At 42.1% G+C, this 25,265-nt stretch overlaps 1 protein-coding gene across 15 annotated transcripts in view; it reads left to right on the forward strand.

The window, feature by feature from the left end:
* The window catches only part of DOCK9 (dedicator of cytokinesis 9), a 290,375-nt gene that overhangs the window by 52,018 nt on the left and 213,092 nt on the right, over positions 1 to 25,265 (forward strand). For 8 of the 15 annotated variants that reach the window (XM_040487178.1, XM_040487182.1, XM_040487185.1 and 5 more), the window contains exon 1: positions 16,541 to 16,860. The exons of 5 other annotated variants lie outside the window; for them this stretch is intronic. In XM_040487178.1, the coding sequence (XP_040343112.1) occupies positions 16,699 to 16,860 (162 nt within the window). In that variant the 5' untranslated portion in view covers positions 16,541 to 16,698. Of the gene's footprint in view, positions 1 to 16,538; positions 16,861 to 25,265 lie in introns of those variants that run through there. 2 more of the 15 variants (XM_040487191.1, XM_040487179.1) reach the window with 2 other exon arrangements.

Here is a 25,265-nt window from a genome sequence, read left to right on the forward strand (position 1 = left end):
TGTGGAAGTTGGAGCATTCTGATATCTCCCACCCATTGGGGGTGTGTCCTAAGCAGGTAGCTGTGACATCAGCTCTTGAATTCTCTGTTGTTCTCATCAGGAACAGAAGGAATGATTCCTTACCTTTCATACAAGTGAGGGATTTATGTTGCAAGTAGATCATGAAGCAGGCCCTTCAAATAGAGACTTTCCATTGGCTGTGCATGAATCACCTTTGCTATTTTAGAAGTTTTGGTGGGGTCCTGGGGTAATTAAAATGATACCTTGCCACTTACTGAGCATCTTTTTGGATGTTCTTTGGCTCTGAGTATATACCTCTCCTTTCAGTTGATGAAAAGGACCTAACCCCAGCCCTTCCCCTTCCCAAATAGAGGACCAGATCTATTTTAAGGAGCTAATGTAACTGAATAAAGCACTGGAACCTCATGTGTTCTTTCAGGTATAATATATATTATGTTCATAATAAACATGAATATGAATATGAATAAATATAATGTTCATAAATACTATAAAAATTTATTTCTCTATGTAAATAACATTATTATTATTTAAAAAATTGGGGGCATAGAGTCCAATGTGGGTCTTGAACTCATGATCCTGAGATCAAGACCTGAGCTGAGATCAAGAGTAGGATGCTTAACTGACTGAGCCACCCAGGCACCCCATAATCAACATTATTTTTAGTGGGATTTGTGACATGCTGGAAACAGTAGGTGTTAGGGTCAGGGGTAAGGCAGGGTAAAGATAGGAGTCAGAGGCTAAAAAATTTTAGCAGTCAAAGGCTTTATTTGGGAACTAAGGTCTCGGGCGAGGTTCCATGACTCAGGGAGAGAGAGAGAGAGGAGTCAGGGAAGTCGCCCCCAGGTGTGGTGGGGTGGGGTTTTTAAGCTGCAGCGGTTCCGGGTTTAGGCCCGAGTGGGCCTTTTTTGCATCAGGTCGTGCTGTCGCTCGGTGATTGGTTGACCTTCAATTCGTCTGGCACCCTACTAGGGGCTTTTCATTGGGTTGCGCTGGCAAGATGGCCGTCCCCTCTACTGTGGTTCCAAGGACATCCTAACAGTAGAGACTTAGGAGCCAGAGAGCCTTGGTTTATATTCTGTATGCCAGCTGTGTGACTTTGGTCAAATTAGTTTACTTCTCTGAGCCTTGATCTTATCATCTATAATGGGAGAGTCATACAGGTGACCCATGTCTTATAGGTTAATTAGTTCCTATGTAGCATTTGAAGCAATGTCTGTTAAATTTCTCTTTTATTTTCCTTAAGCACAATGTTACAAATTGGGATTCTATGGCAGAAAAAATTTTTATTAAAAACTAATAAAAATACCAAATATTATTTTTAAAAAGTTAAATACTTTTTAAATACTTTTTAAAACACTAATTTTGAAAAACAAGGTATTTATTATAAAGTGTATGTTATCATTATATTCCTTTTTGAGATATTCTACGTGCATTTTGGGGGAAGAGTCTTCTTCAAATATGAATGCCCTGAACATTGGGCTAAAGAATAGTTCTTTGTATCAAGCATAGACAGACACCATCCAGGAACCAACAAATAAGCTCAAAATTTAAGCCATTCGTTTTAAGAAAAATTATTTGCCTGTCTGAATGGCTAGTCTAGCCATTCTAGCTATTTCTATCTTTAGAAATCCCTTACTTTTACATTATAATGCTCTCTGATTTCAAGCACAATTTCAGTGATGTACTTATTTTGTATTGGTTGCCTATGGTCAGTTGGTCTTTGCTATTTTGTAAATGAGGCATCATCAGCCTGTCTTCCTTAGCAATGTCACTGTCATTGTTAAGAGGCATTCCTTAAAACAAACAAAATAAATAAAAAAGCCTGCCCCTTCACATGAGAGAATTTTCTCACCTTCAAAATAGTATCTTCCTCTTTAATGACATTAGCGAGATGTGAATGCTTATGGTACCCCACATGTTCAGTTTTGAACAAACCATCTTTTAACTCAAGCTGGGCATGTCTTTAATGCTGTACAACCAGATCTATTCTTAAGCATTTGGAAGAAAGATGATTCTGTTTTCTGAAATGGTTTGGTCCGTAGGCATGCTGTATTCATCACATGGAATTATATGTATGTCTAGACACAAATGTTTCATTTTACTTATCAGGGCATTGTGGTTTCTTATCATGATTTATTTCATTTGTCTCCAACACTAGATTTTCTAGGGTCATATTTTCTTCAAATATTTTCCCTAGTCTTTTGTTTCACAGCTTCGTTGAGGTATAATTTATATGCCATGAAGTTCAATTCAACAAGTTTTAGTAAGTTTGCAGATTTGTGCAATCATCACCATGATCTAATTGTAGAACATTTCTGTCACCCCCAAAAGAAATCTCGTGACCATTTTCAGTTCCCATCCCCAGCTCCAGGCAACCACTAATCTGCTTTCTGTCTCTATAGATTCACATTTTCTAAAGTTACAAATAGAATCAGACAATATATGCCTTTCTGTCTGGCTCCTTTTACTTAGTTTGATATTTCTGGGGTTCATCCATGCGGTAGCTATGTGTCAGTACGTCATTCCTTTTTATTGCCAAATAGTATTCCATTCCAAACAAAACACATTTTGTGTATCCAGTCACCAGTTGACGGACATTTGGGTTATTGCCCCCTTTTTGGTTATCACGAATAATGTTGCTGTGAACATGCATCCCAGTGTGAACATGTGCTTTCATTTTTCTTGGGGGAATACCTAGGAGTGGAGCCGCTAGGTCAGATGGTAACTCTCTGACAGTTTTAGGCACTGTTAAACGGTTTCCCACATTATTAGGGTTCCAGTTATTCCACATCTTGGCCGACACTCCGTATGGCTAGTCTCTTAAATTTTAGCTATCCTATTAGATGTGTAGTGGGATGTCACTGTAGTTTTAATTTGCTCCCTAAGGATGTTGAGCATCTTTTTCTGCACTTATTGACCGTTTTCATCCTTTGGTGATCTAGTCCTTTAAAACTGTTTAGACCCCAGGGTGCCCTAGTCCATTGAGTGTAGAACTTCGGCTCAGATCATGATCTCACAGTTCATGAGTTTGAGCCCTGCATCGGGCTCTGTGCTGACAGGGAGGAGTCTGCTTGGGATTCTCTTTCCTCCTCTCTCTCTGCCCCTCCCCCACTTGTGCTTTCTCTCTCTCAAAATAAATAAATAAACTAAAAAAACCCCACAACTGTTTAGACCCTAGTATAGTATAATAGTTAGGGTCCAGCCAGGAAACACAGATCACACCAGTTATTTTAACTGAGAGAGTTAAATATAAAGAATTGTTACTAGGTATAAAGTTGTTGAGTAGGTATCGAAAACGTAAAAAGAAAATGTTAACATGTCATAGAGGTAGTGGCTGCAGGAAGCAGCCATCTGCTGGGCTTGGGCGGACAAGGAAGGAGATTGTGATACTAAATCTTAGAAGCTTGGAGGGGCTGCCCACCGAGCTGAAACCAAGACCTGGAGGGTGCTGGGCAGCTGGTGATGGTTTCTGTGGGGGTGTGATGAGGATGGGTCTGTAAGTGCTGGGAAAATGGCAGACCTGATTCAGGCGCTTCACAGGAAGGACCCGCTGCTGCCAGGTGAAGGAGTGTTGCAGGGTGACAGGAGCAATCAAAGCCCGCAGGAAGCAGGCACCAAGGAGCATGCTCCCTTTCCTCCCACAGCTTTGCATCTCTCTCTGGTGCCTCCTGGTGGTGAGCCCAACAAGGAGCCAACTGGTAAAGCGGAACATGGTGTTGGGAGCCAGCATCACAGAGTTGAGTATGGAAGGCTGGGGCTGGAGCTGGGAGACACTAGCTTAATAACTGGCACAGCCCACCCCTTTGAGCACTCAGTATGCACACCCACCCCCTGTGCGTGTATGAGCTTCCTCACAACAAGAACAACTATGTTTCAGCCTAACAGAACACAGATACCCTTAACTCAGAGGAAGATGCTTTCACTAGCTCCTCAAAACAAGAAGTCACAGCATTTCATTAGTCATCGTATCTGTCTTTGGGAGAAAGTCACATTATCCATTTCTGGAGTTTTTTCATTAGCCCTTAAAATTCAGTTGCAATCTCATAGGAATATGTGCCACCCAAAGTTTAAATTGTAGAGTCAAGTTTCAATCACAGTGTTTATATAAAATAGTATGAGAGGAAAGAGAAGAAATTGGTACCTACGCCCACCCCCAAGCAGCAAGCAAGTGGGAAATAGGCAATGCTGTTGCAGTGTTTGCTTCCCTAAATGGCTATTTGGCAGTAGTTGATATTTAGATCTTTATTCTCCTGTTACTCATTCCACATTTCCTTTGCCCCCAGCCAGGACCTCAACTGATTAGAATTCTTCACCTGAGTGCCTGAATCCTCAGTGGCCCCACCTTTCTGTTGGTTGCTGTGGTTTTTCAGGGGCTTGGACTTAGAGATAGAAATGCTAAGAGATGCCCTGAAGAACTGCCCTTTGGAACAGCCGCCCAGTTTTCTCTTGCCCCAGTGGGTAGCACCTCATCATCTTTTGCCTCTTGGTTCAGTGGCTTGAGGAGCCTCCAAAAGGCCAGATGGCAGTCAGACCTGATTCATTGTACACTGTGGTCTTGCTTTAATGAGAACATTCTTCCCTTTAAAACCAGGATGTCTATACTAGCAGGGATGGAGTGTGTTCTTGGGCTACTAGAGAGGGGTCACTTCTACTTCATCCCCTCGATTCCTGGACCAGTGTCTTCTGACTTGGGGAGAGACAGCTGATGGAGAGTATATGCAATGAACACCATCCCTTCAGAGTGTTGTTTTACAAATTCCCTCTTCATTCTTCTCCTGGGCCAGCCGCTTGTAGGTAATGAAAGCATGTGGTGAGACTGGGGACTTCCAAGAGCCGACAGACCCTATGTAATAACTGATATGTGTGGTGTTTTCAAACTGCAGGCCAGGAGCCATACTGGTCCTGAAAACAGTTGAGTGGGCTATGACCGATTTCCTCCCTCCCTCCCTTCGTTTCTTCCCTCTAGTGAGCTAGACTAGATTAGAGAGTCTGGAATAGAACATAATAAAGGGTAGGGGTACCTGGTTGGCTCAGTAGGTTAAGCGTCCGACTTTGGCTCAGGTCATGATTTCACGTTTTGTGAGTTTGAGCCCCAAATCGGGCTCTCTGCTGTCAGCATGGAGCCTGCTTGAGAACCTCTGTTTCCCTCTCTCGCTGCCCCTTCCCTCCCAAATAAATAAACATTAAAAAAAAAAAGAAAATAATATAGTGTAATATATGTTCTATGGGTACATTTTTGGGGGGGGAATGTTCTTATACACATTTATTGTATCATTTACAATTCACTTAAATTTTTTTTTTAATGTTTATATTTGAGAGAGAGAGAGAGGGAGAGACAGTGTGCAAGCAGGGGAGGGGAAGGGAGAAAGAGACAGAGACAGAATTTGAAGCAGGCTCCAGTCTCTGAACTGTCAGCACAGAGTCCGACTTGGGGCTTGAACCCACGAGCCGTGAGATCATGACCTGAGCCAAAGTTGGATGCTTAACTGACTGAGCCATCCAGGTGCACCTACAAGTCACTTCTTGATATAATTCATGGTGACAGTACTTTGAAAGCTGTTGGTCTAAGGATGCATTTGAACTTGTGGGTTACTTATCTCCAACCCCCTGTGGTTTGTCAGTCATCTCACCCCACTTGATGTCGGTGTTGGTTGCAGTCCTTTAGTGGTCCTATGAAGATGGGTTTCTCTGGAAATCTTGTTTACTTGTAACAAGGTCAAGGGGTGTCAATCATGAGTGAGATCACCTATAAAACTTCACTTCTAGAGTTGTTTAGAAGGTTAGGTGAGGGGCACCTGGGTGGCTCAGTGAGTTGAGCATCCGACTTCAGCTCAGGTCATGATCTCACGGTTTGTGAGTTCGAGCCCTGCGTCGGGCTCTGTGCTGACAGCTCGGAGCCTGGAGCCTGCTTCCGATTCTGTGTCTCCCTCTCTCTCTGCCCCTCCCATGCTCACACTCTGTCTCTATCTCTCTCAAAAATAAGTAAGTGTTTAAAAAAAAAAAAAAAAGAAGGTTAGATGAGATCTTGTGACTGAATTCTGTCTCAGTGTCTGGCATAGGTCCATGTAACATACTCTGTTAAGGATGTGCCCAGCGCTATTTATATAATGTTTTCCTTTAAATTTTACCTTAAAATTTACATTTAAGGTGTTAATCTCCTATGTAGTTCAGGTGACTGGAATGACCTAAATAGACCCAGTTCTGTGATTTGAATAAAATTTCAGATCCCCTGTTAAGAATCTCTTTTCCTCCTTCCTCTTTTTCTCTCCATGCAGTTTTTTCCCCCTTGGATTTTGAGAGCCTTGTGGTTAAAGCAGAGATGAAAAATTTGTGGGAAAAGATCTATAAATGAAATGTCTTTATTTTTGGGATAAATGAATTGGGATAGATGGCTCAACCCAGACCCAGACCTTGCCTAACAAAATGTACGAGCCAAAGTTATAGAGCAGACAAAAGGTTTCCCTTGCATGCACTGTGAATATAAAGCAGATAGATAGCTTGCTTGCTGAAGAAATCATCTTACCTTTATCTTCTGTACTTTTGGGAATTCACTGTGTTGGGGATAGTGATATGTTTTGGAAAGATAACAGTGTTAAGGATAGAGTGCTTTCTAGATAAATTCAGCTTTTTATAGGTGTGCGTGATAGGTCCTGTGTTTTTTTAAACAGCTTTATCAAGATACGATTCACATACTATATACAGTTCACCCATTTAAAGTGTACAATCCAGTGGTTTTCAGTATACTCACAGTGTTGTGTATCTACCACTATAATTAATTTTAGAACGCTTCTGTTACCCCCAAATGAAGCCCTGTACCCCTCAGCTGTTACCTTCCTGTTCCACCTTACCCGTTCCCCTAGCCCAAGGCAACCACTGATCTATTTTTTGTCTCTGAAGATTTGCCTGTTCTGGACATTTCATACTAACAGAATCATATAATATGTGATCCTTTGTGACTGGCTTCTTTCACTTAACATGATGTTTTCAAGGTTCGTCTACGTTGTAGCATGTGTCAGTACTTCATTCCTTTTTATTACTGGACAATAATCTGTTGCATGGATATACCACATTTTATATATCATTCATCAGTTGATGACGTTTGGGTTGTTTCTGCTTTGGGGCTATCATGAATGATACTGTTAAGAACATCCATGTACGAGCTTTTGTATGGACATATATTTTCAACTCTCTTGGGTATATAGCTAGGAGTAGAATTGTTGGTTCATATGGTAACTCTGTATTTGAGTGAGGAATTGCCAGATTGTTTTCTAAAGTAGCTGCCCTATTTTACATTCCCACCGACAGTGTATGAGGAATCCAATTTGTCCATATCCTCACCAACACTTATAATTATTTTTTTTAGCTATCCTAGTAGATACGAAGTGCTATATGATGGTTTTGATTTATACTTCTCTGATGACTTTTCATTTACTTATTGCTCAATTGTATATCTTATTTAGGTCCTATTTTTAGTTGGCATGGAGGGATGCAGTATCTGTGATCTGTCCAAGTCTCAGGTGAAGAGTGTTTTCCTGGAAAGTTTCTCACGTCTCTGACTGAGTGAAATTCACTTACACATCAGGAAATGTTTATTCGAAGTAACATTCTTTTTTTTTTTTTTAAAGTATGTATGTATGTATGTATGTATGTATTTATTTATTTATTTTAAGAGAGAGGAGAGAGACTGGGGGCGGGGGGCAGAGAGAGAGGAAGAGAGAGAATCCCAACCAGGCTCTGTGGTGTCAGAGCAGAGCCTGACATGGGGCTCGATCTCATGAACCATGAGATCATGACCTGAGTCAAAATCAGCAGTCAGATGCTCAACTGACTGAGCTGCCCAGGTGTCCCCCAAAGTACCATTCTTTTAAAACACAGTTACAGTTAAGTATAGCCCAACCATAGGCTATATATAAATCATATAAAGTCCTGAATTTTGTGTCTTTGCAAAAAGAAATAAAAAACTCACAAGGGCTCAGAGAATAGAGCTTCCTGAACCTTATGAGCAGGGATATAGCATATGTCTAGTTCCTTCTGACTTGACCAGAAGCCTTGACAAAGGAGTATGTATTTTATTTTGAGTCTGTTTACTCTGTTTTTTCAAAGCCAAGGAATATTTTGAAAAGTTGCGTTTTCCTTCCTATAATTTGGGAATGTAACCATTGCAGTATCTTCATTTCTCATTATTTACCTTTTGATTAATCTAACTGAAAATCTGACTATATTAGTTTTAAAAATGATAAATTCAGATTGCCTGTTTATGTTTTCCTTTTTACCCCTCAAGAAGTTTTTAATTATGTTTGAGGCAGTATTTCTATATTGACACGACAGCAAAAGACGTACTCAGCTGCTAAAATGTGAGATACGAGGAGTTGAGGTGCGTAGATTCTGAATTTTAGTCTCTCTCTTCGCATATAAGAACAACTTTCCCACAACCGTAACTCTGTATTTGAAGCACACAAGCTGTTTCCCGAGTGCCTTTGTACATAAACTATGCTGTGTATCTTTTCCGTCGTTTACATTCAGTGCACCTTGCCGCTAAGTGATCTTTTCAGATGTTTACCTAAAATAGAATTTCCTTGGAAGAGGCTGGTAGAGGCCAGGAGGAGGTCACTGCGAGTTCTGATTTCATTATTCCATTTTGAGTTTGCTCAGCTTCCTTGTTTTTCACTCAGTATTTCATTTACAGTTGGACGTTGGTGCTTATTGCATTCATTACGATCTGTTCCATCATCGGTCCCCCTCTAGGGAGGCTCCCCCCCCAGCCCCCCTGTGGTTTCAGTGGGGATAGAAAGCTTTGCAAATAGGTGAGCTCTGCTGGCAGCTTCTCATATTTGACAGGATCAACACTTACGGACTTACTGCTTTTTCTTCAGAGAACTGAGCTCCCTCGCCAACTATGATTTTGCTTCATAACCTCCCATAATGGTCATTGAAGTTTTGACTTTGCCTGAAGCTGCCTGAGCCGAGGGATAAATAAATCAGAACCCTCAGCTGTGTTGGTTCTCCATTTCGTAGTTCTCTGTGAAACATGTAGAAGTTGTCTATGAATCGGGATTTTAAGTCTCGGCTCTCTTGTTTCTGTGCTGGTTCCTAGCTGGAAGGTTTTTCTAAGAGGTTCATAAGCAAATGGAATGAGGAAATAATTAGAATATAAATATTATGAAGCCTATTCCTTGGACTCCTCTGCCTTTTGTGAGGGCCAGGGTCAGACATGGGGAGAGACTGGTACCCTCCTGGTTTTCTGTCATTTCACTTGGTCCTGGAAGTTATAGGAATGCAGTGTCTAGTAAGTACTAGACACTTTTTTTTTTTTTTATAACAGTAAAAAAAAAAAAAAATATATATATATATATATATATAAAATAAAATTTACCATTTTAACGATTTTTAAATACTCAGTTCAGTGGCATTAAGTACATGCACAGTGTTGTTCAACCATCCATTTCCACCATCTATCTCCAGACCTTTTTCGTCATCTAAAACTGAAACTATACCTTTTAATCAGTAATTCCTCATTCCTCCTTCTTTCCAGCCCCTGGTAACCACCATTCCATTTTCTGTCTCCAGGAAAGTATCTATTCTAGCTGTGCCATTTAAGCACCGTTGTACGGTATTTGTTCTTTTGTGTCTGGCTTATTTCACTGAGCATAATGTCCTCAAGTTTCATCCATATTGTAGCATGTGTAAGAATGTCCTTACTTTTATTTATGTATGTATGTACGTATGTATGTTTATTTATTTTTGATAGAAAGAGAGACAGCACGCGAGTGGGGGAGGGGCAGAGAGAGAGGGAGACACAGAATCTGAATCAGGCTCCAGGCTCTGAGCTGTCAACACAGAGCCCGACGCGGGGCTCGAACCCACAAACCGTGAGATCATGACCTGAGCCGAAGTTGGACACTTAACTGACTGAGCCACCCAGGCGCCCCTTTTTAATTAATTAATTTAGTTTTGAGAGAGACAGAGTGAGCAGAGGAGGGGCAGAGAGAGAGAGAGAGAGAGAGAGAGAGAGAATCCCTAGCAGGCTCCACCCTGCCAGCACAGAGCCCATGAAACCATGAGATCGTGACCTGAGCGAAAACCAATAGTCGGACGCTTGACTGGAGCCACCCAGGCGCCCCAGAATGTCCTTCCTTTTGAAGACTGAATAATATCCCATTGTATATATGTATATATATATATACCACATTCTGTCTATTCATTTGTAGATGGACACTTAGGTTGTTTCCATCTCTTGATTATTTGAGTGATGCCACTATGGACATGGGTGTGCAAATACCTCCTCAGACCTCTGCTTTTAGCCCTGTTGGACATTTACTGAGAAGTGTAATGGCTGGGTCATATGGTAATTCTTCATTTAATTTTGTGAGGAATCACCATACTCTATTTCACAGTGGCTATTTTATATTCATTTTATATTCCTACTAGCAAAGTAAGTTGGTCTTCTTAACCCCACCTTTTCTTCCTTTAGGAGTTCTGTTTTATTTTAAAATCTGTTTAACTCAGTCTCCTGCCAGTACTGAAAAGGAAGATTCTCTAATTTTTTAAAAAAATGTTTGTTTATGTTTTTGAGAGAGACAGAGCATGAGTGCGGAAGGGTCAGAGAGAGAGGGAGACACAGAATCTGAAGCAGGCCCCAGGCTCTAAGCTGTCAGCACAGAGCCCGACGTGGGGCTTGAACTCACGAGCCACGAGGTCATGACCTGAGCTGAAGTTGGATGCTCAGCCGACTGAGCCACCCAGGCACCCCTCTAATTTCTTTTAAGAGAGTCTGCTCATCTCTGGAGGACCACTGCCCTCTGTTCTGGAGAGCCAGTCTGGTTGCGTCCACTCCTACTTTGTCACTCTATGTTCAGAGCACCCCACAGGGACCTGTCACCTTCCTAATAGTCTAATATTCTAGCGCCAACATGGAGACACATGTGTAACTTTGTGTTGTCTGCTTTTGGGAACATTTAATTACCACTGTTAGCAGCAGGCTTGTTCAAATATTTTGTGTGGGTATGACTTTAGAGATACATTTTTACCAAAATTAGTTTGTTTCACTGAGCTCTTTGAGGGTCTAAAACTCCTGTCTGTGCCATTGGCCGTGAGGCCCACCTGCCGTCTTTGTTCATCCCACGGTGACTGATGGTGGCACTTCTGTGTGTTTTGGAGGTGGGGATGATAAATGATGGATAAATTTAGATATGCTGTAAGTCTACCTTCTTTCCCACAATTTTGAGGTTTATGTTCCTGAAATACACAATGGTCGGAGAGTTCACCTTTTCCTTATTTTTAAAAAGGTCCTTATGTAATAAAACTTCCTTGATTTCCCTTACTTAAAAAAACAACAAACTTTTTCTAATGATCATTGCTAAAACCTCCACTTCTTCTTCACTATCTTAACTCCCTTTTCTTGTTCCCTGATACTCCCTTTCTGTCTTTGAGTCATATTTTACGGATATAAAGAATTTGTAGTTTGAATTTATTAGATCTTAAATTCTCGTATGCCTGAGTTTTGTGTAAGAAGTGCTTGTATTTTTAGAAGAACTATCTCACTGTATAATGGGGAAGAAAAAACTTTAATCTGGGGCAAACGTGGAGGAGACCACCATTTATCGAGCATGTGGTATATACTAGGCCCTATGCTAGACACACTACTTAACTTTGATTATACTGTTGAATATAAAATGAATAAGGAGTAATAGGCCAACTTATATAAGGTTTCTTTGTTCAGCAGAATTCACTGCAATGAGAAATGTAGTATGGACTGTCAGGGATGAAGATTACCTCTTCTTATGGACTTGGCCACTGTAATGGCAGTTAGATAGAGTGTGATGTATTATCATTACATGAGATCTTCATTTTAGCCACTGCAGAATGGACAGAATTTCCCTCCCTTCCTGGTCTCCTCGTAAGGTAGGGCCCAAGGTCTGACCGAGGTAGAAGACTTCTATCTGTTTGAGATATGATATTAATTCTAGCTTGTAGTTCCTGATGTTTTTGGTGTTATTTAAAATTCTTCTTTATGCACAGTTTTCTGAGAGAGTATGAAGTAAATCTACTTGTCAAACTAACCCGACCTTTAGAACGTATTTCAAACACAAAGGCTGTTGGCAAGGAGAGGCTTGCACATGGGAACAGCAGTTCTAGATGGATATTCTTTCGGGTGGGGGCTCAGAGCTTGAGACTTGCTTGCTGTGGTCTCTGTGGCCAAATGGCTGAGATTAGCTGTGATTGCCGAGTGGGGCAGCACGTCTTACCCGAACTTACTGTTTGTACAGGTTTCCTGGTGGTTTGTACAGGCTGGAGCTCCTTTCCTAGGTTAAAATGCACCCCCTGGGGCCCCTGGGTAGTTCAGTTAGTGAGCAGCTGACTCTTGATTATGGCTCAGGTCATGATCCCAGAGTCAGGGGATCGAGCGAGCCCTGCATAGGGCTCTGCACTGAGTGTGGATTCTGCTTCAGATTCTCTATCTCTTTCTCTCTTTCTCTCTCTCTCTCTCCCTCCCTCTGTCCCTCTCCCCCATGCACGCTTGCTCTTTCTCTCTCTCAAATTAAAAAAAAAAAGAAGGAAAAAAATGCACACGCGGAGGGCAGCCCCAGGCACTCCCTGGTCCCTGGCTTCTGTATTCCTGTATTCCCTGTATTCGGGCCAGAGCAACATTCCGAAGTTGTAAATTCATTACAGTGGCCAAGTCCATAAGAAGAGGTAATCTTCATCCCTGACAGTCCATACTACATTTCTCATTGCAGTGAATTCTGCTGAACAAAGAAACCTTATATAAGTTGGCCTATTACTCCTTATTCATTTTATATTCAACAGTATAATCAAAGTAGTGTGTCTAGCATAGGGCCTAGTATATACCACATGCTCGATAAATGGTGGTCTCCTCCACGTTTGCCCCAGATTAAAGTTTTTTCTTCCCCGTTATACAGTGAGATAGTTCTTCTAAAAATACAAGCACTTCTTACACAAAACTCAGGCATACGAGAATTTAAGATCTAATAAATTCAAACTACAAATTCTTTATATCCGTAAAATATGACTCAAAGACAGAAAGGGAGTATCAGGGAACAAGAAAAGGGAAACAGGTGGCTGTTTCGAGCTACATAGTAAGTCTTTTGTGCAGTATAAAACAATAGTTACTGACATGTTTACAGCAATTTCTTGGTTGAGTTCTCACCTATTATTTTATTTGAACTTGACAACCTTCCAGGGTGGGCAGAGTAGATGTTATCTCCCTCCCCTCTCCTATTTTTAGTAACAGCTTTATTGAGATATATGTCACTGTTGGGGCCATTCCACAGAAAGAGGATGGACCCTCCCCCGGCCCCCTCACACCCCAAATTTGCTTTGGATGTTGACACTAATGACACCGCACTCAGGAGAAGGGTGTCAAGAGGTTTATTACTCATGTAATGAGCTCTCTGAGGAGAGCAGGGCAGCTCCCAAGCAGGTCCTGAGCCTGGTTTGGGGTTTTTGTGGCGGTTAGCGGGTGGGGCCAGGGTGAGGGTTCCTGAGGGGTTTGAACTTCCTGCTGGGACCACAGGAAGGAGCCACCTGGAACCTCCTTTCAAGTTTGTCCAGATGTGGGACAGAAGGGGGAAAAGAGCAGGGAGACTTAAAGCTGTTGGTAGTAAAAGACCAATAGTGGAGTCAGGCTCTTTATTACATTCACAAACCATAGAACTCACCTGTATAAAGTGTTCAATCCAGTGGTTTTTAGTATATTTGCAGACAGTGTATATGTTAGAAACACTGTCCAATATCTGAACATTTTTTTTTTTCTCCTAAAAGAAGTTCTGTGCCCATTAGCAATCACTCCCCATTCCCTGGCACCCACTCATCTACTTTCATTCTCTACGGATTCGCCTCTTCTAGACATTTCATTTAAATAGAAGCCTACGATAGGAGGTCTTTTGTGACTGGCTTTTTTCACTCTGCATAACATTTTCCAGGTTCATCCATATTGTAGCCTAAATCACTACTTCATTCCTTCCTATGGCTTAAAAATCTGTCATTGTGCCGACATACCATCCCAGGGTGTCATACTAAAAGATGATTGATTTGGAACGTCTAAGGGTGAGGTGGTGCTAGGAGAGTCAGGTGTCATTGTCAGCAGGGGAGGAAGACATGGGCTTGGGGCTCGAGACGGAGTCAGGGGCAGACTTTCAGTCTTGGGAATTGTGAAAATTAGAAGTCACATTTAAAGACGAGAGAGCAAATGTGATCTCCAAGTTGAAACGCATACTCCATAGGTGGCTGAACTGGTTGCCACCATCTCTGTGTCCTCTGATGGAATTCATGGTAATTATCCTTTGAGACTAATCCAAGATCATTCTGATGCAGAAAAATCAGTGAAACCAACATCACATTTGAATGATTCATTTTGTCATGTTTCTATCAGCATGAAACTCATTTTTAGCCTTGTCGAACCCTTTGCTCTAAATATTTTCTGTTGTTTTTCTTGCCCACTGATTTTGTTGGGTGGAAAATGATTAATATTTAAAATTAATACAAGTTGCTTAAATGCCTGTTAGTTGGTCCCTAAGAAATATTTCTTTTTCCTCTGAATGATTGTTGGGAAGTTGTTCCATTTTGTCCCCTTGTTTTAAATATTAACTTAGGAGTTTTTAAAGTAATTCAAATAGAACATACCAGCAGCTTTAAAATTTGCTTGGTTATCATTTATAATCCTTTGTAAAGTTCAAGCATAATCTTTTGTATCTCAAATAATATTCCCTGGCTTCTGCACCCAGGATGTCTAAAATAGGTAGTAACAATAATAAATTAATTTTAAATTTCTAGGTATCATCTTTATTTATATTCACTTTATTTATATTCACTTTATTTTTTAAATTGTTTTCCTTGCAGTATAGAAGTTAAGATTGATGGTGAGCATTTGGAATTCTCAAGATAGGTAATTTGGGGTTTTATAGTCCACAATATTCAGTTTCTGTGTAGATGAGTTTTCATGTTATTTATCTGCCAGCATTGTGATGTCACATGAAGACTTGGCTGTTCTGATGTCAGGACTTGGGTGTAATCTTGAACATGGTAGCTCTGTTTTAACAGAATTGCAATTCTGAAGCTGAATGCTCTAGACCACGTATAGTTACTCTGGTGTTTTGTTTTTGTTTTTTTTTCATGTGGCCAGTATCTTTACTCCTTTGATCTCTGTGGCTGTTCGAGAAAGTTTGCATAAAAATGCAGGAGAAAGAAGAAGCCTAGATTTTTGCTTATCTGTGAGGTCTAATAGGTAAACTAACCATAAAAAACAGAAATTTTGAGATTATGTGACCACATAGTATTCTCTAAAGATCTGCTTTTATTACATTACACTGGTCTCTGTTACCAACCAGTAGGTACTCAGTCATTATAATTCACTCTAACTTTGAAATCTGTAGATAGAAAATGAAAACCATCTGTTGCCTTGTGAAATAAGGAAGAATTCAGAACAGATCTTAAAAGAGCAGTAACTTTTTTCTAGATACATATTGTAGGTGGGAGGGGTTTTCCTGTGAGTTCATCACAGTCTTTTTACATAATTTACTTTTCAGTTTTCAGAAGGGGAATGCAAGGGTCAATTTAGTATTTTATCAGTGACAAGTTTCCCTATTCGCCATCGCCGAAGACACACATACGGTAGTATAGTGTTAGCCAGTTCATTCTGCAGTGCAGGGACCTGGATTAATTTATGCACCCCAGATAATAGCCCTGTTGACTGTGGGACTTCCGTGTGTATGTACCGTCGCATATTAGAGTGCTGCTTCAGAAGGTGTATGTCCAGCCCGATCAGGTGACTCTATGCACGTTCTCATTTGCGTCTTTGGGTACCAGAGATGGGAGAATCGTATTAAGCAGTGCAAAGTTGCTAGTCCTCTCTCTAGCAGAGTGGAAGTGGGCAGAAGTCAAGATTGACACAGCAATTTTGTGTTCCCTTGTGATTTGCTGTCAGCAAGCTGTTACCCACACATGCAAAAGGTTGTTTGAAGTGGGCTTACACATGTTTCCATAGCAGCAGTCATCTTAGTGATTTCTCTCATTTTTGGGCTTTTTTTTTTTTTTTTTTTTCCTTTTGCTTCTCTGTTCCTCACGGATGCAGGATTAAACAAACAGCATATTTAGGTCAAGGAAAGAGATGTTTGCTAATATAGATGCTGGGCTAAGCATTCTGGGAGAGTGATTCCTTGCAGCAGATGAACATTCTTTGTGCCTTCCAGCAGCATCTGCAGCAGGGTGGCTGTCTGGCACCATTTTTTTCATTTTGGGCAGGTTCTGAGATTCCGAACAATCCTAAGCAAATCACAGGAGCCGGCAGTTTCCCAGTAACCACATGTAAATCTCCTGCTTATTTGTTCTTTGGTATTAACAGGGAAGCAATCTACTGGAAAAAACGATACCTTAAAGATTTTGGTGCATCCGAGGTGTGTCATCTGGTTTTTGCACCACCCCTCCTGTTTGACACTCGGAGCCTGGTTTTTTTTTTTTTTTTTTTTTTTTTTTTTTTTTTGTCAGGCAGTTGGGCAGGAGCAGATTCTAGTGCAACAGCTCGGAGCTTCCCTTCTGTTCTGGTGCCGGCAACTGCCTGTCATGAGGATGGTACAGTGGGAGCCTGCTCAGAAGAGCCAAGGAAGATGATGTCGAGATGGAGTAGAGATTGCTAGAAATCTGAACATCTACACCTTGGGGATGGGTTGCACGACTAGTGTAATTCTGTTTAAAGGCATCCGCACCGTGTTTGAAAGAAACTGTGCTTATATGTGCAAACAGCAAGGAGAGAATAATGCCCTTGAATATACAGCATACAATTGGACAAAAGAAGACTCAGAATTATTGATCTCCTCCTGTCTGGTAAATGCTGTCTTGCTTAATTAACAAGGAGTTTGGTGGTGTTAGAATAAACTTGTCTTTACTTATAAAGCAAATGTATTTATTTACTTCAGTGTGCTTGTGTATCTGTAGCCTGGGTGTGTAAATGGGTAATTAAGTGGCCTTAAGTTTAATTATGAGGTGCCTGTTTGTATGTGCGAGAATGCCCTGCATTCATCAGAGCTTAAATGCATACAGAGAGAGAAGCTGGAGTACGGTAATTGATTACAGATTAGTTTTCTAAGTTAGCTTTATGAGCTTACACGTTCTCGGTGTAGTCTCAGAAATAACGCGTGGCAAAGTGTGTATTTAGGGCACTGTATATTGAACCCTCTACCAGTGATAGTGAATTATTCAGTTCCTTTACATCTTAGTCTTTTCCCTGGCGAAATTTTCTTACTAATGGCCTGTGGTTGGTCCTTCCATTCTGGGAGACATTGAAAGGGAGCTTGAAAGAAAACTAATGGGTGCGAGAGAAATGTTTACAGTTTTATTATTTTAAATCTGACTATTTATACTGTCTTTGGGTGAAGGCTCTTGAGAGTTAACAGGAAGCTTAGGTGACACTTCGGTGTTCTTTCCTCCCGGGTACAACGCATGAGGAGGTGACAGGTCACAGATGGGTGTGCCTCTCTGGGGCCTTCTCACAAATACCAGGCTCATGAGGAGGCTGCATGCTGGTCTCCTCCACCCTCAGGAGGCCTTGCCATTTTCCCTTCTGTTCTTATCACAGTTTTTTGTTGAAACGAGTGAGAATAACACACGTGGGAGTCTCTGTGTGTGTGTGTCTGGCCAGCAGCCACTCAGTAAGGCGAGGGTGAGGTGCGTGGAAACCCCAAAGCTGTTCCTGGTCGTTAGGCTGCCATCTGACGCGGGGAGGGGGTGCCGGCAGGCCATTTGCACCCCGGGATCAGATCAGGTCGCCCAGCCTCGCATCTTGTAGAGGGTCTTATGTGACATTAGCTCTCAAAGCCCTTGGGAGGAAGGGCAGGAGGGCATCATTTGGGCATCATATGCATTTTGGAAGGCAGTATTATGTGTGGGCATGGAACTGAAAGTGGATGTATTAACTGTTAAATATTTTAAACCCTAATGTATTTTGGAATATGCGTTGGAGAACAACTGGGATTCGAGATTGGAAGGACTGGCCCATTACAGAGTCTGCTCCATGAGCTGTAATCCCCAACCCCGACAGCCCTGGGACTGCTTGGCCAGTAAGGGCCCCACCTCCCCCATTCCGCCTGCTTCTCCTCGCTTCGGTCCCGCTGACTTGTCTTGGGTTAAGCCATCTTCAAGAGACTCTGCTTGTTTTCCTTTTTCCTTGGTTGCACGAGGGAGCAATAACCAGCCGGGGGCTCTGTCGGCACTCGGGGGCTGGATTGTGAAGCACTGCTCCTGTGTGTTGGGTCAGGTGCTCCTGCCTGCCACGGTCGCCTGTACCTGCAGACCGAGAAAGGCGTGGCTGTGCATGTGTGCGGCTGAGGTGCTGTGGGTAGAAAGATGCACCCTCTCCCTCCAAACTGCTCTCCCTGCTTTTGTCCTTGACCCCGTGGCCTCTCCTCAGTCGGCCGACAGTGCTCCTTTGAAAAGGAAGGTCCAGTGGTCGCTCCTCTACTCAGAGGCAGATCCAGAATCCTTCCTGTGGCCTCGGGTTCTGCCCCTACCCACCTGCTGCCCCCTGGAGACCCCCATTTTCTTCTCACTCTCTCCTCATTCCACACTTCCCGCTGGCTTTTCAGGATGCCTTGCTGTTCTCTCCTAGACCTCTCCAGCCAGGCATTTGCCCGGTCCATCCCTGGCCTCCTGCAGGGCTCGCTCTGATTTCCCCTTCTAAGTGAGGCTTCCTTGGCCACCAGTATAATCTTGTAGCCCCTGCAGGGCACCCTCCTCTGATTCTCTGCCATGGTCTCTTCATTATTTATCTCCACCTGACACTGTTAGTCAAGTATAGTAAGAGTAGTTAGCAGTAAGTGTTGCTTATCAGACTTACAAGAAGAATAAATTTTTGGGGGGACCTGGCTGACTCAGTCATTTGCACATCTAACTTTGCCTCAGGTTATGATCTCTCAGTTTGTGAGTTTGAGCTCACATCGGGCTCTCTGCTCGATGACCCACTTTGGATCCTCTGTCCCCCTCTCTCTGCCCCTTTCCCACTTGTGCTCTCCCCAAAATAAATAAATATTAAAAAAAAAAAAGAATAAGCTTTCTGATAGCTGGGATTTTTGTCTGTTTTATTTGCTGTTCTGCCCCAACAGCAAGAACAGTGTCTGATTTGTAGTTGGGTGCTTACTTAATGAGTGAATTCTAATGAAATGTTTTTAATGGTCCTGAACTTGAGCTTGGAGAAGCTGTTGAGAAGTCAGGTTATGATCACTTATCCTAAAGCCAACGTCTTTTATCAAAAATTTTTGTAGTGTCCCCCAAACAATAACTGGCTCTTTTTCAGTAATCTGCCCTAGAGTGATACTTTTCAACCCTCATGTCCTGAAGCCACATAAAGAAATTCTGTGGTTCAAAGCCGAACATTCCATGGGTTTGCTGTGGTCACGACTGACAGTTGATGACACTGTCTTTGGGCAGTACCCAGACCATCCCTGTTGAGACCCGTCCTATGACACAGGCATGTGAGGGCATTTTCCTCCTTTGCTCTGAGCCAGCCAAACCCTTTCTTAGGGGAGCCCTGCCCGATGGTGTTCCTTTGAGCCCCCTCCGGGCAAGGGCAGGGCGGACTTGCTCTTCAGGCAGATGTGTGCCTGTTGGCTCCTCAGCCTTAGTAGGGTGTCTATTCTTCCTTCAGCTCAGGAGACTTGTCCAGCCTGTGGCTGTGCCTGAACTGTCAGCAGGTCAGAGCTGGATTTCACCTGCTTCTCACGTATAACCCCCATCCTGGCCGCTCACTGCACACCAGATCTTGTGGAGGAGAAGTAATAATGTTCATGAGGATTAGCCAGAAGGGCTTGAGGCCACCCATTCTTCGAGAGACTCTACATCTTCCAGATATCTGCCCATGTGTCAGAAACCCACATGGATGGATTGCCTCATTCTGGCCTCAGTGGAATTGCTGCTACAGAGCAAAGCTTTGTGTTTTTCTCTTGGCCTAACAGAAGGGCAGCATAAGAAACATCCTTACGAAAGTGACGTCTACTACAAGGGTTTTGTTGAGGGCATTGCTCAGTTGATTTTGGATGAGGTGGAGGCACTGGTGTGGTAGTGAAGAGTGCCGACTCTGGAGCCAGCCTGCAGGGCCTGAATCCCCAGTCCACATTTGCTAGCTGGTGACCTCGGGCAATTTACTTAACTGCTCGGTTCCTCATTTTCACTAGTAATGAATAATGAAATAAATCTGCATTTAATGAAATGCAGATAATCGTAATTCTTACCTCATGGGATTATTAAATGAGTGAGTATGTCTAGAGCCCTTAGGACAGTGTTTTATATATAAGTTAGTGCTAATTGTTGGCTATTAGCATAATGATTTCTATTTTTTAGCATTCTTTTCATGAGGTAAATTGTGAAGTAAATTTCTTCTGTCCATACTCCGAATGGTTGTGCTCTTCCTGAGGAACTTCGTATTTTATGTACATTAAGATTCATGTAACTGATCTCAGCCACCTCTTCAGTTGCCTGGTAAAAGAAAGCTTAGTCCCGAACCTGTGACCTATACATAGGCTCTTTCAAAATGATTTTTTTTTTTTGCCCTTAAACTTTGCTCCTTATTTTCCTATATGACTGTTTTATCACCATCGGCTCTTTCTCACGTGCTTATTAAATACTTTTTGTCTTATTTTATATGTATTTATATAAATCACTTTAAATCCTTTTACAACAGGCAGAGTGTAATAAGCTAATAGAGAACTTTGTGGTGAAGAAAAAGCATTTTTATCATCATTAAAGTTGGCTCTGAAGCAAAAATCAGATGTCTCTAGTGCAGACTTTAACTTTGCAAGGCTGCAGCTGTGTGATCTTGTACAGAAAGGCTCTTTTTATATCTAAAAGGCATGAATCAGCCCCATGGTGGGTAGGACACTGGGAAGTGGCTCATCTGGCCTCTGGGGACTGAATTTCGACCGTACCACCCTTAAATTTTGACTAGTAATCCTACCACAGTGGAGGGCCAAGACTGAGTTGGGGCAGTCTCTATACCTGAATATAGATTTTTCCTAACGTCCTCCTTTTCTAAGTAATTGAATGGATTAGTTCAGCTCATTCCAGACACAACCTTGAATGCTCCTTTGTGCTGAGCGCTGAGTGTACAGAAGTGACGAGGAAGCTCACGTCCCCATCAGGGAGAGGCCGACAGAAGGCACAAGGGCACTGTCCGAGGACATGAAGGCCTAGCTCAGCCCAGGCCCCTTCTGTGACAAGGGGCAGTGTGAGGTGACACAATACACCTGTCTGTGAGGGTTTGTGATGGGCACAGTCTTATGGCTAGAACTTGACCTGTTTTACTCAATAACTTATTATAATATAATATTCTCTTAAAAAAATTTTTTTTACATTTATTTATTTTTGATAGAGATAGAGCACAAGTGGGGGAGGGGCAGAGAGAGAAGGAGACAAAGAATCGGAAACAGGCTCCAGGCTCTGAGCTGTCAGCACAGAGCCAGACGCGGGGCTCGAACCCACAAACTGCGAGATCATGACCTGAGCCTAAGTCAGATGTTTAACCGACTGAGCCACCCAGATGCCCCAATATAATATTCTCTTAACACGTCTGTGGAAGAACGGAGGAGCCGTGGGATTATTCTGTACCATGCTCTCTTTTTGCCAGTTACTAGTGAAGTGGAAGAAATCGCTCAGTTATAACCGCGACAGCAGCTAGGATCCTGTCAGCAGCCTCCTAGAGAGTGGCCATGAAGGCAAACTGCTGGAAGCCACAAGGGGAGAAAACAAACTTCCTGTCTTCGATTTCTTTTGTGACATGACTGGATAATAAGTGACAATTTTACCCATTGTAAATTAATATTTAATTTTTTTCTTACCTCCTTAAAGGTGTGAAGTTTCCCATGGTTCTTTTATTATAAGATTTGCTACATGTCTTCAACATGTTCTCAGCCTTTATAATGGTACAGAATTTCACCAGACCGCTGTGGTCTTCCCAGGCTAACCAGTCCTTCCTAACAGAAAACGCCTACTGGCTATGAAAATCCTCTGATTTGTCATGTGTACTGTGCACAGAGAAAGGAGTTGAGGGTGATGTGTGCTCCTAAGAGCCTGCAGTCCTCCTTGTGCATGTCTGTGTGTCTGTTTCGAGGTGGGGGATGGGTGGGGGGGAGGGCAGAGGTAAGGGGAGAGAACTGGTGAATCTGCCACAGGTGACAAGTGAAACATGGTCTGATACCTGTCAGCTTGAGGCAGTGGGGAAAGTACAGACTGGATCTTGCTTATTTTAGGTGTTCCCTCATAATTTTTTTCTTGCATTGTGAGAACTGTCTTGAGGTGTAAGAAAGCAGAAACCTGCGTGGCTGCCTTCTGGAACACTGCCTTGGTTCTGAGTCCGATCGCTGCAGTGTGGCTTTGGGTAGGCTGTGTTTTCCATTTTATTTCGAATATCCTTCCTAATGATGCCCTGTGGGCTTTGTTGCCTATTTAGATCACATTAGTAAATTGGAGGTGTTTTCAAGGAACTGTCTGCTCTGATTCCTGGATCCATTTCCTGTGTCTTGAGATTGCCCTGCTCTGTTGATGCTGCTTTCTGTGAGCACAGGCAGTGAGACCAGCCTGAAAGACTACTGTACCTTTCCCCCAATGCTTTATTAAAATGTACTATCTTATTAATATTTATGAAATTTTAAACAGGTAATTAACATTTATTGTAGAAACCAAGCATGCTGTGTTCGGTACATAGACGTAACCCACCAATTTAAACATTTTGAGGCAAAACCTTCCAGAATTTCATCCAAGTACAGCATTGTTCATAGGAAAATATAATTGTTGTGAGTTTCTCTGGATTCATTTGGACTCCCAAAATCCATATGTCAAAGCCCTGACCCCCAATGTGATGAATCTGGAGATGAGGGTCTTTAGGAAATATTAAGTTAAATGAAGTCATAAAGGTGAGGGCTTAATTTGATAAGGCTGTGGCCTTACGGGAGGAGTAAGAGAGCCCTAACTCCCTCACCGTGTGAGCACATAGCAGGAAGGCAGCTTGTCTGCTGCAAGACAAGACTCTTTACCAGGCACTGACCTTGCTGGCACCCTAACCTAGGACTTTAGCCTCCAGAACTGTGAGAAAATAAATTTCTGTTGTGTAAGCCACCTGGTCTATGGTATTTTGTTATGGCAGTCCAAGCTAATATATACATATAATAAGCATGTTATTTTGTTATGTAGTCTATAACTAGCTTTAAATAGTCTCCACAGTATATGTGGAGTTAATAAGTATACATTTATGTTAATAAATGTATTATTAACATGTTAATAAGTATACATGTTAATAAGTATACATTTATGTCTCAATCTTATTGGTGGCATTTCATTGTATGGATGTGTCTGAGTTCATCTCAGGCTGCCATCACAAAATGCCATAGACTGGGTGTCTTGTAAATAATAAATATTTATGTCTCCCAGTTTTGGAGGCTGAGAAGTCCAAGATTCAGGCACCTGCATATTCAGTATCTGGTGAGGGCCCGCTTCCTGGCTCCTTGAGGGCAGTCTTCTCGATGTAACCTCATACGGAAGAGGGGCAGTGGATCTCTGTGGGGTCTCTTTTATAAGAGCACTATAGTCTCTTCCTGGTTAAAGGGGGCTTCATGAGTGCTCTACCCTCATGACCTAATAATCCCATCCTAAAGGCCTCACCGCCACCTTCCATCCCATTGGGAATTAGGCCTCTGCATACGCATTTTGAGAGGACACACACATTCACATTGCAGGATGTGACATTTTGTTTAACCTATATCCACTGTTTCACTGTTCTATTTTTGTGCCAACAATAAATGCTGTGATAAACATCCTTGCATATATGCTTTAGACATTTGTCAAATTGTCTTCTTAGCACAGATTTCTAGACCTGGAAGAGTTAGGCAAAAGCGTATTTGCTTTTTTTTTTTAGTATGAAATTTATTGTCAAATTGGTTTCCATACAACACCCAGTGTTCATCCCAACAGGTGCCCTCCTCAATGCCCATCACCAACCCTCCCCTCCTTCCCACCCCCATCAACCCTCAGTTTATTCTCAGTTTTTAAGAGTCTCTTATGGTTTGCCTCCCTCCCTAAGTTTTTTTACCCCCTTCCCCTCCCCCATGGTCTTCTGTTAAGTTTCTCAGGATCCACATAAGAGTAAAAACATATGGTATCTGTCTTTCTCTGCATGACTTATTTCACTTAGCATAACACTCTCCGGTTCCATCCACGTTGCTACAAAAGGCCAGATTTCATTCTTTCTCATTGCTAAATAGTATTCCATTGTATATATAAACCACAACTTCTTTATCCATTCATCAGTTGATGGACATTTAGGCTCTTTCCATAATTTGGCTGTTGTTGAAAGTGCTGCTATAAACATTGGGGTACAAGTGGCCCTACACATCAACATTCCTGTATCCCTTGGGTAAATTCCTAGCAGTGCTATTGCTGGGTCATAGGATAGATCTATTTTTAATTTTTTGAGGAACCTCCATACTGTTTTCCAGAGTCGCTCCACCAGTTTGCATTCCCACCAACAGTGCAGTAGGGTTCCCGTTTTCTCTGCATCCTCTCCAGCATCTATAGTCTCCTGATTTGTTCATTTTAGCCACTCTGACTGGCATGAGGTGGTATCTGAGTGTGGTTTTGATTTGTATTTTCCTGATGAGGAGTGACATTGAGCATCTTTTCATGTGCCTGTTGGCCATCTGGATGTCTTTTTTAGAGAAGTGTCTATTCATGTCTTCTGCCCATTTCTTCACTGGATTATTTGTTTTTTGGGTGTGGAGTTTGGTGAGTTCTTTATAGATTTTGGATACTAGCCCTTTGTCCGATAGTCATTTGCAAATATCTTTTCCCATTCCGTTGGTTGCCTTTTAGTTTTGTTGATTGTTTCCTTTGCAGTGCAGAAGCTTTTGCTTTTTAAAGGATTTTGATACATAGTTAGCCAGATTGCCCTCCAGAAAGATTCTTTTGAGATTTTTAAAAGTTGAAGACAAGAACATTTGTTTTCTCTCCTTGTGACTTCAAGCAGTCTGCCTTCCTTATTGCTCTTTATTTCTTAAGCTATTGACAGAGTTATTTATGAACAGAAAAACCGCCTTAGATTGCAGTAGGTAGACTTAGGTCAATAACATGGTTGTATGGGGATTCAAATTAGCACTCATTTTGCCTCAACTGTTGGAGGCATGACCACAGGCATTCTCAGATATCCCAGGGGAATTCTGAACCGTTCTGGGGGCTGGAATGTGTCTGTTCCG

The sequence above is a fragment of the Herpailurus yagouaroundi genome, unplaced genomic scaffold, assembly GCF_014898765.1.
Source record: "Herpailurus yagouaroundi ecotype Mexico unplaced genomic scaffold, PumYag 164, whole genome shotgun sequence".
Classification (NCBI taxonomy): Eukaryota; Metazoa; Chordata; class Mammalia; order Carnivora; family Felidae; genus Herpailurus; species Herpailurus yagouaroundi.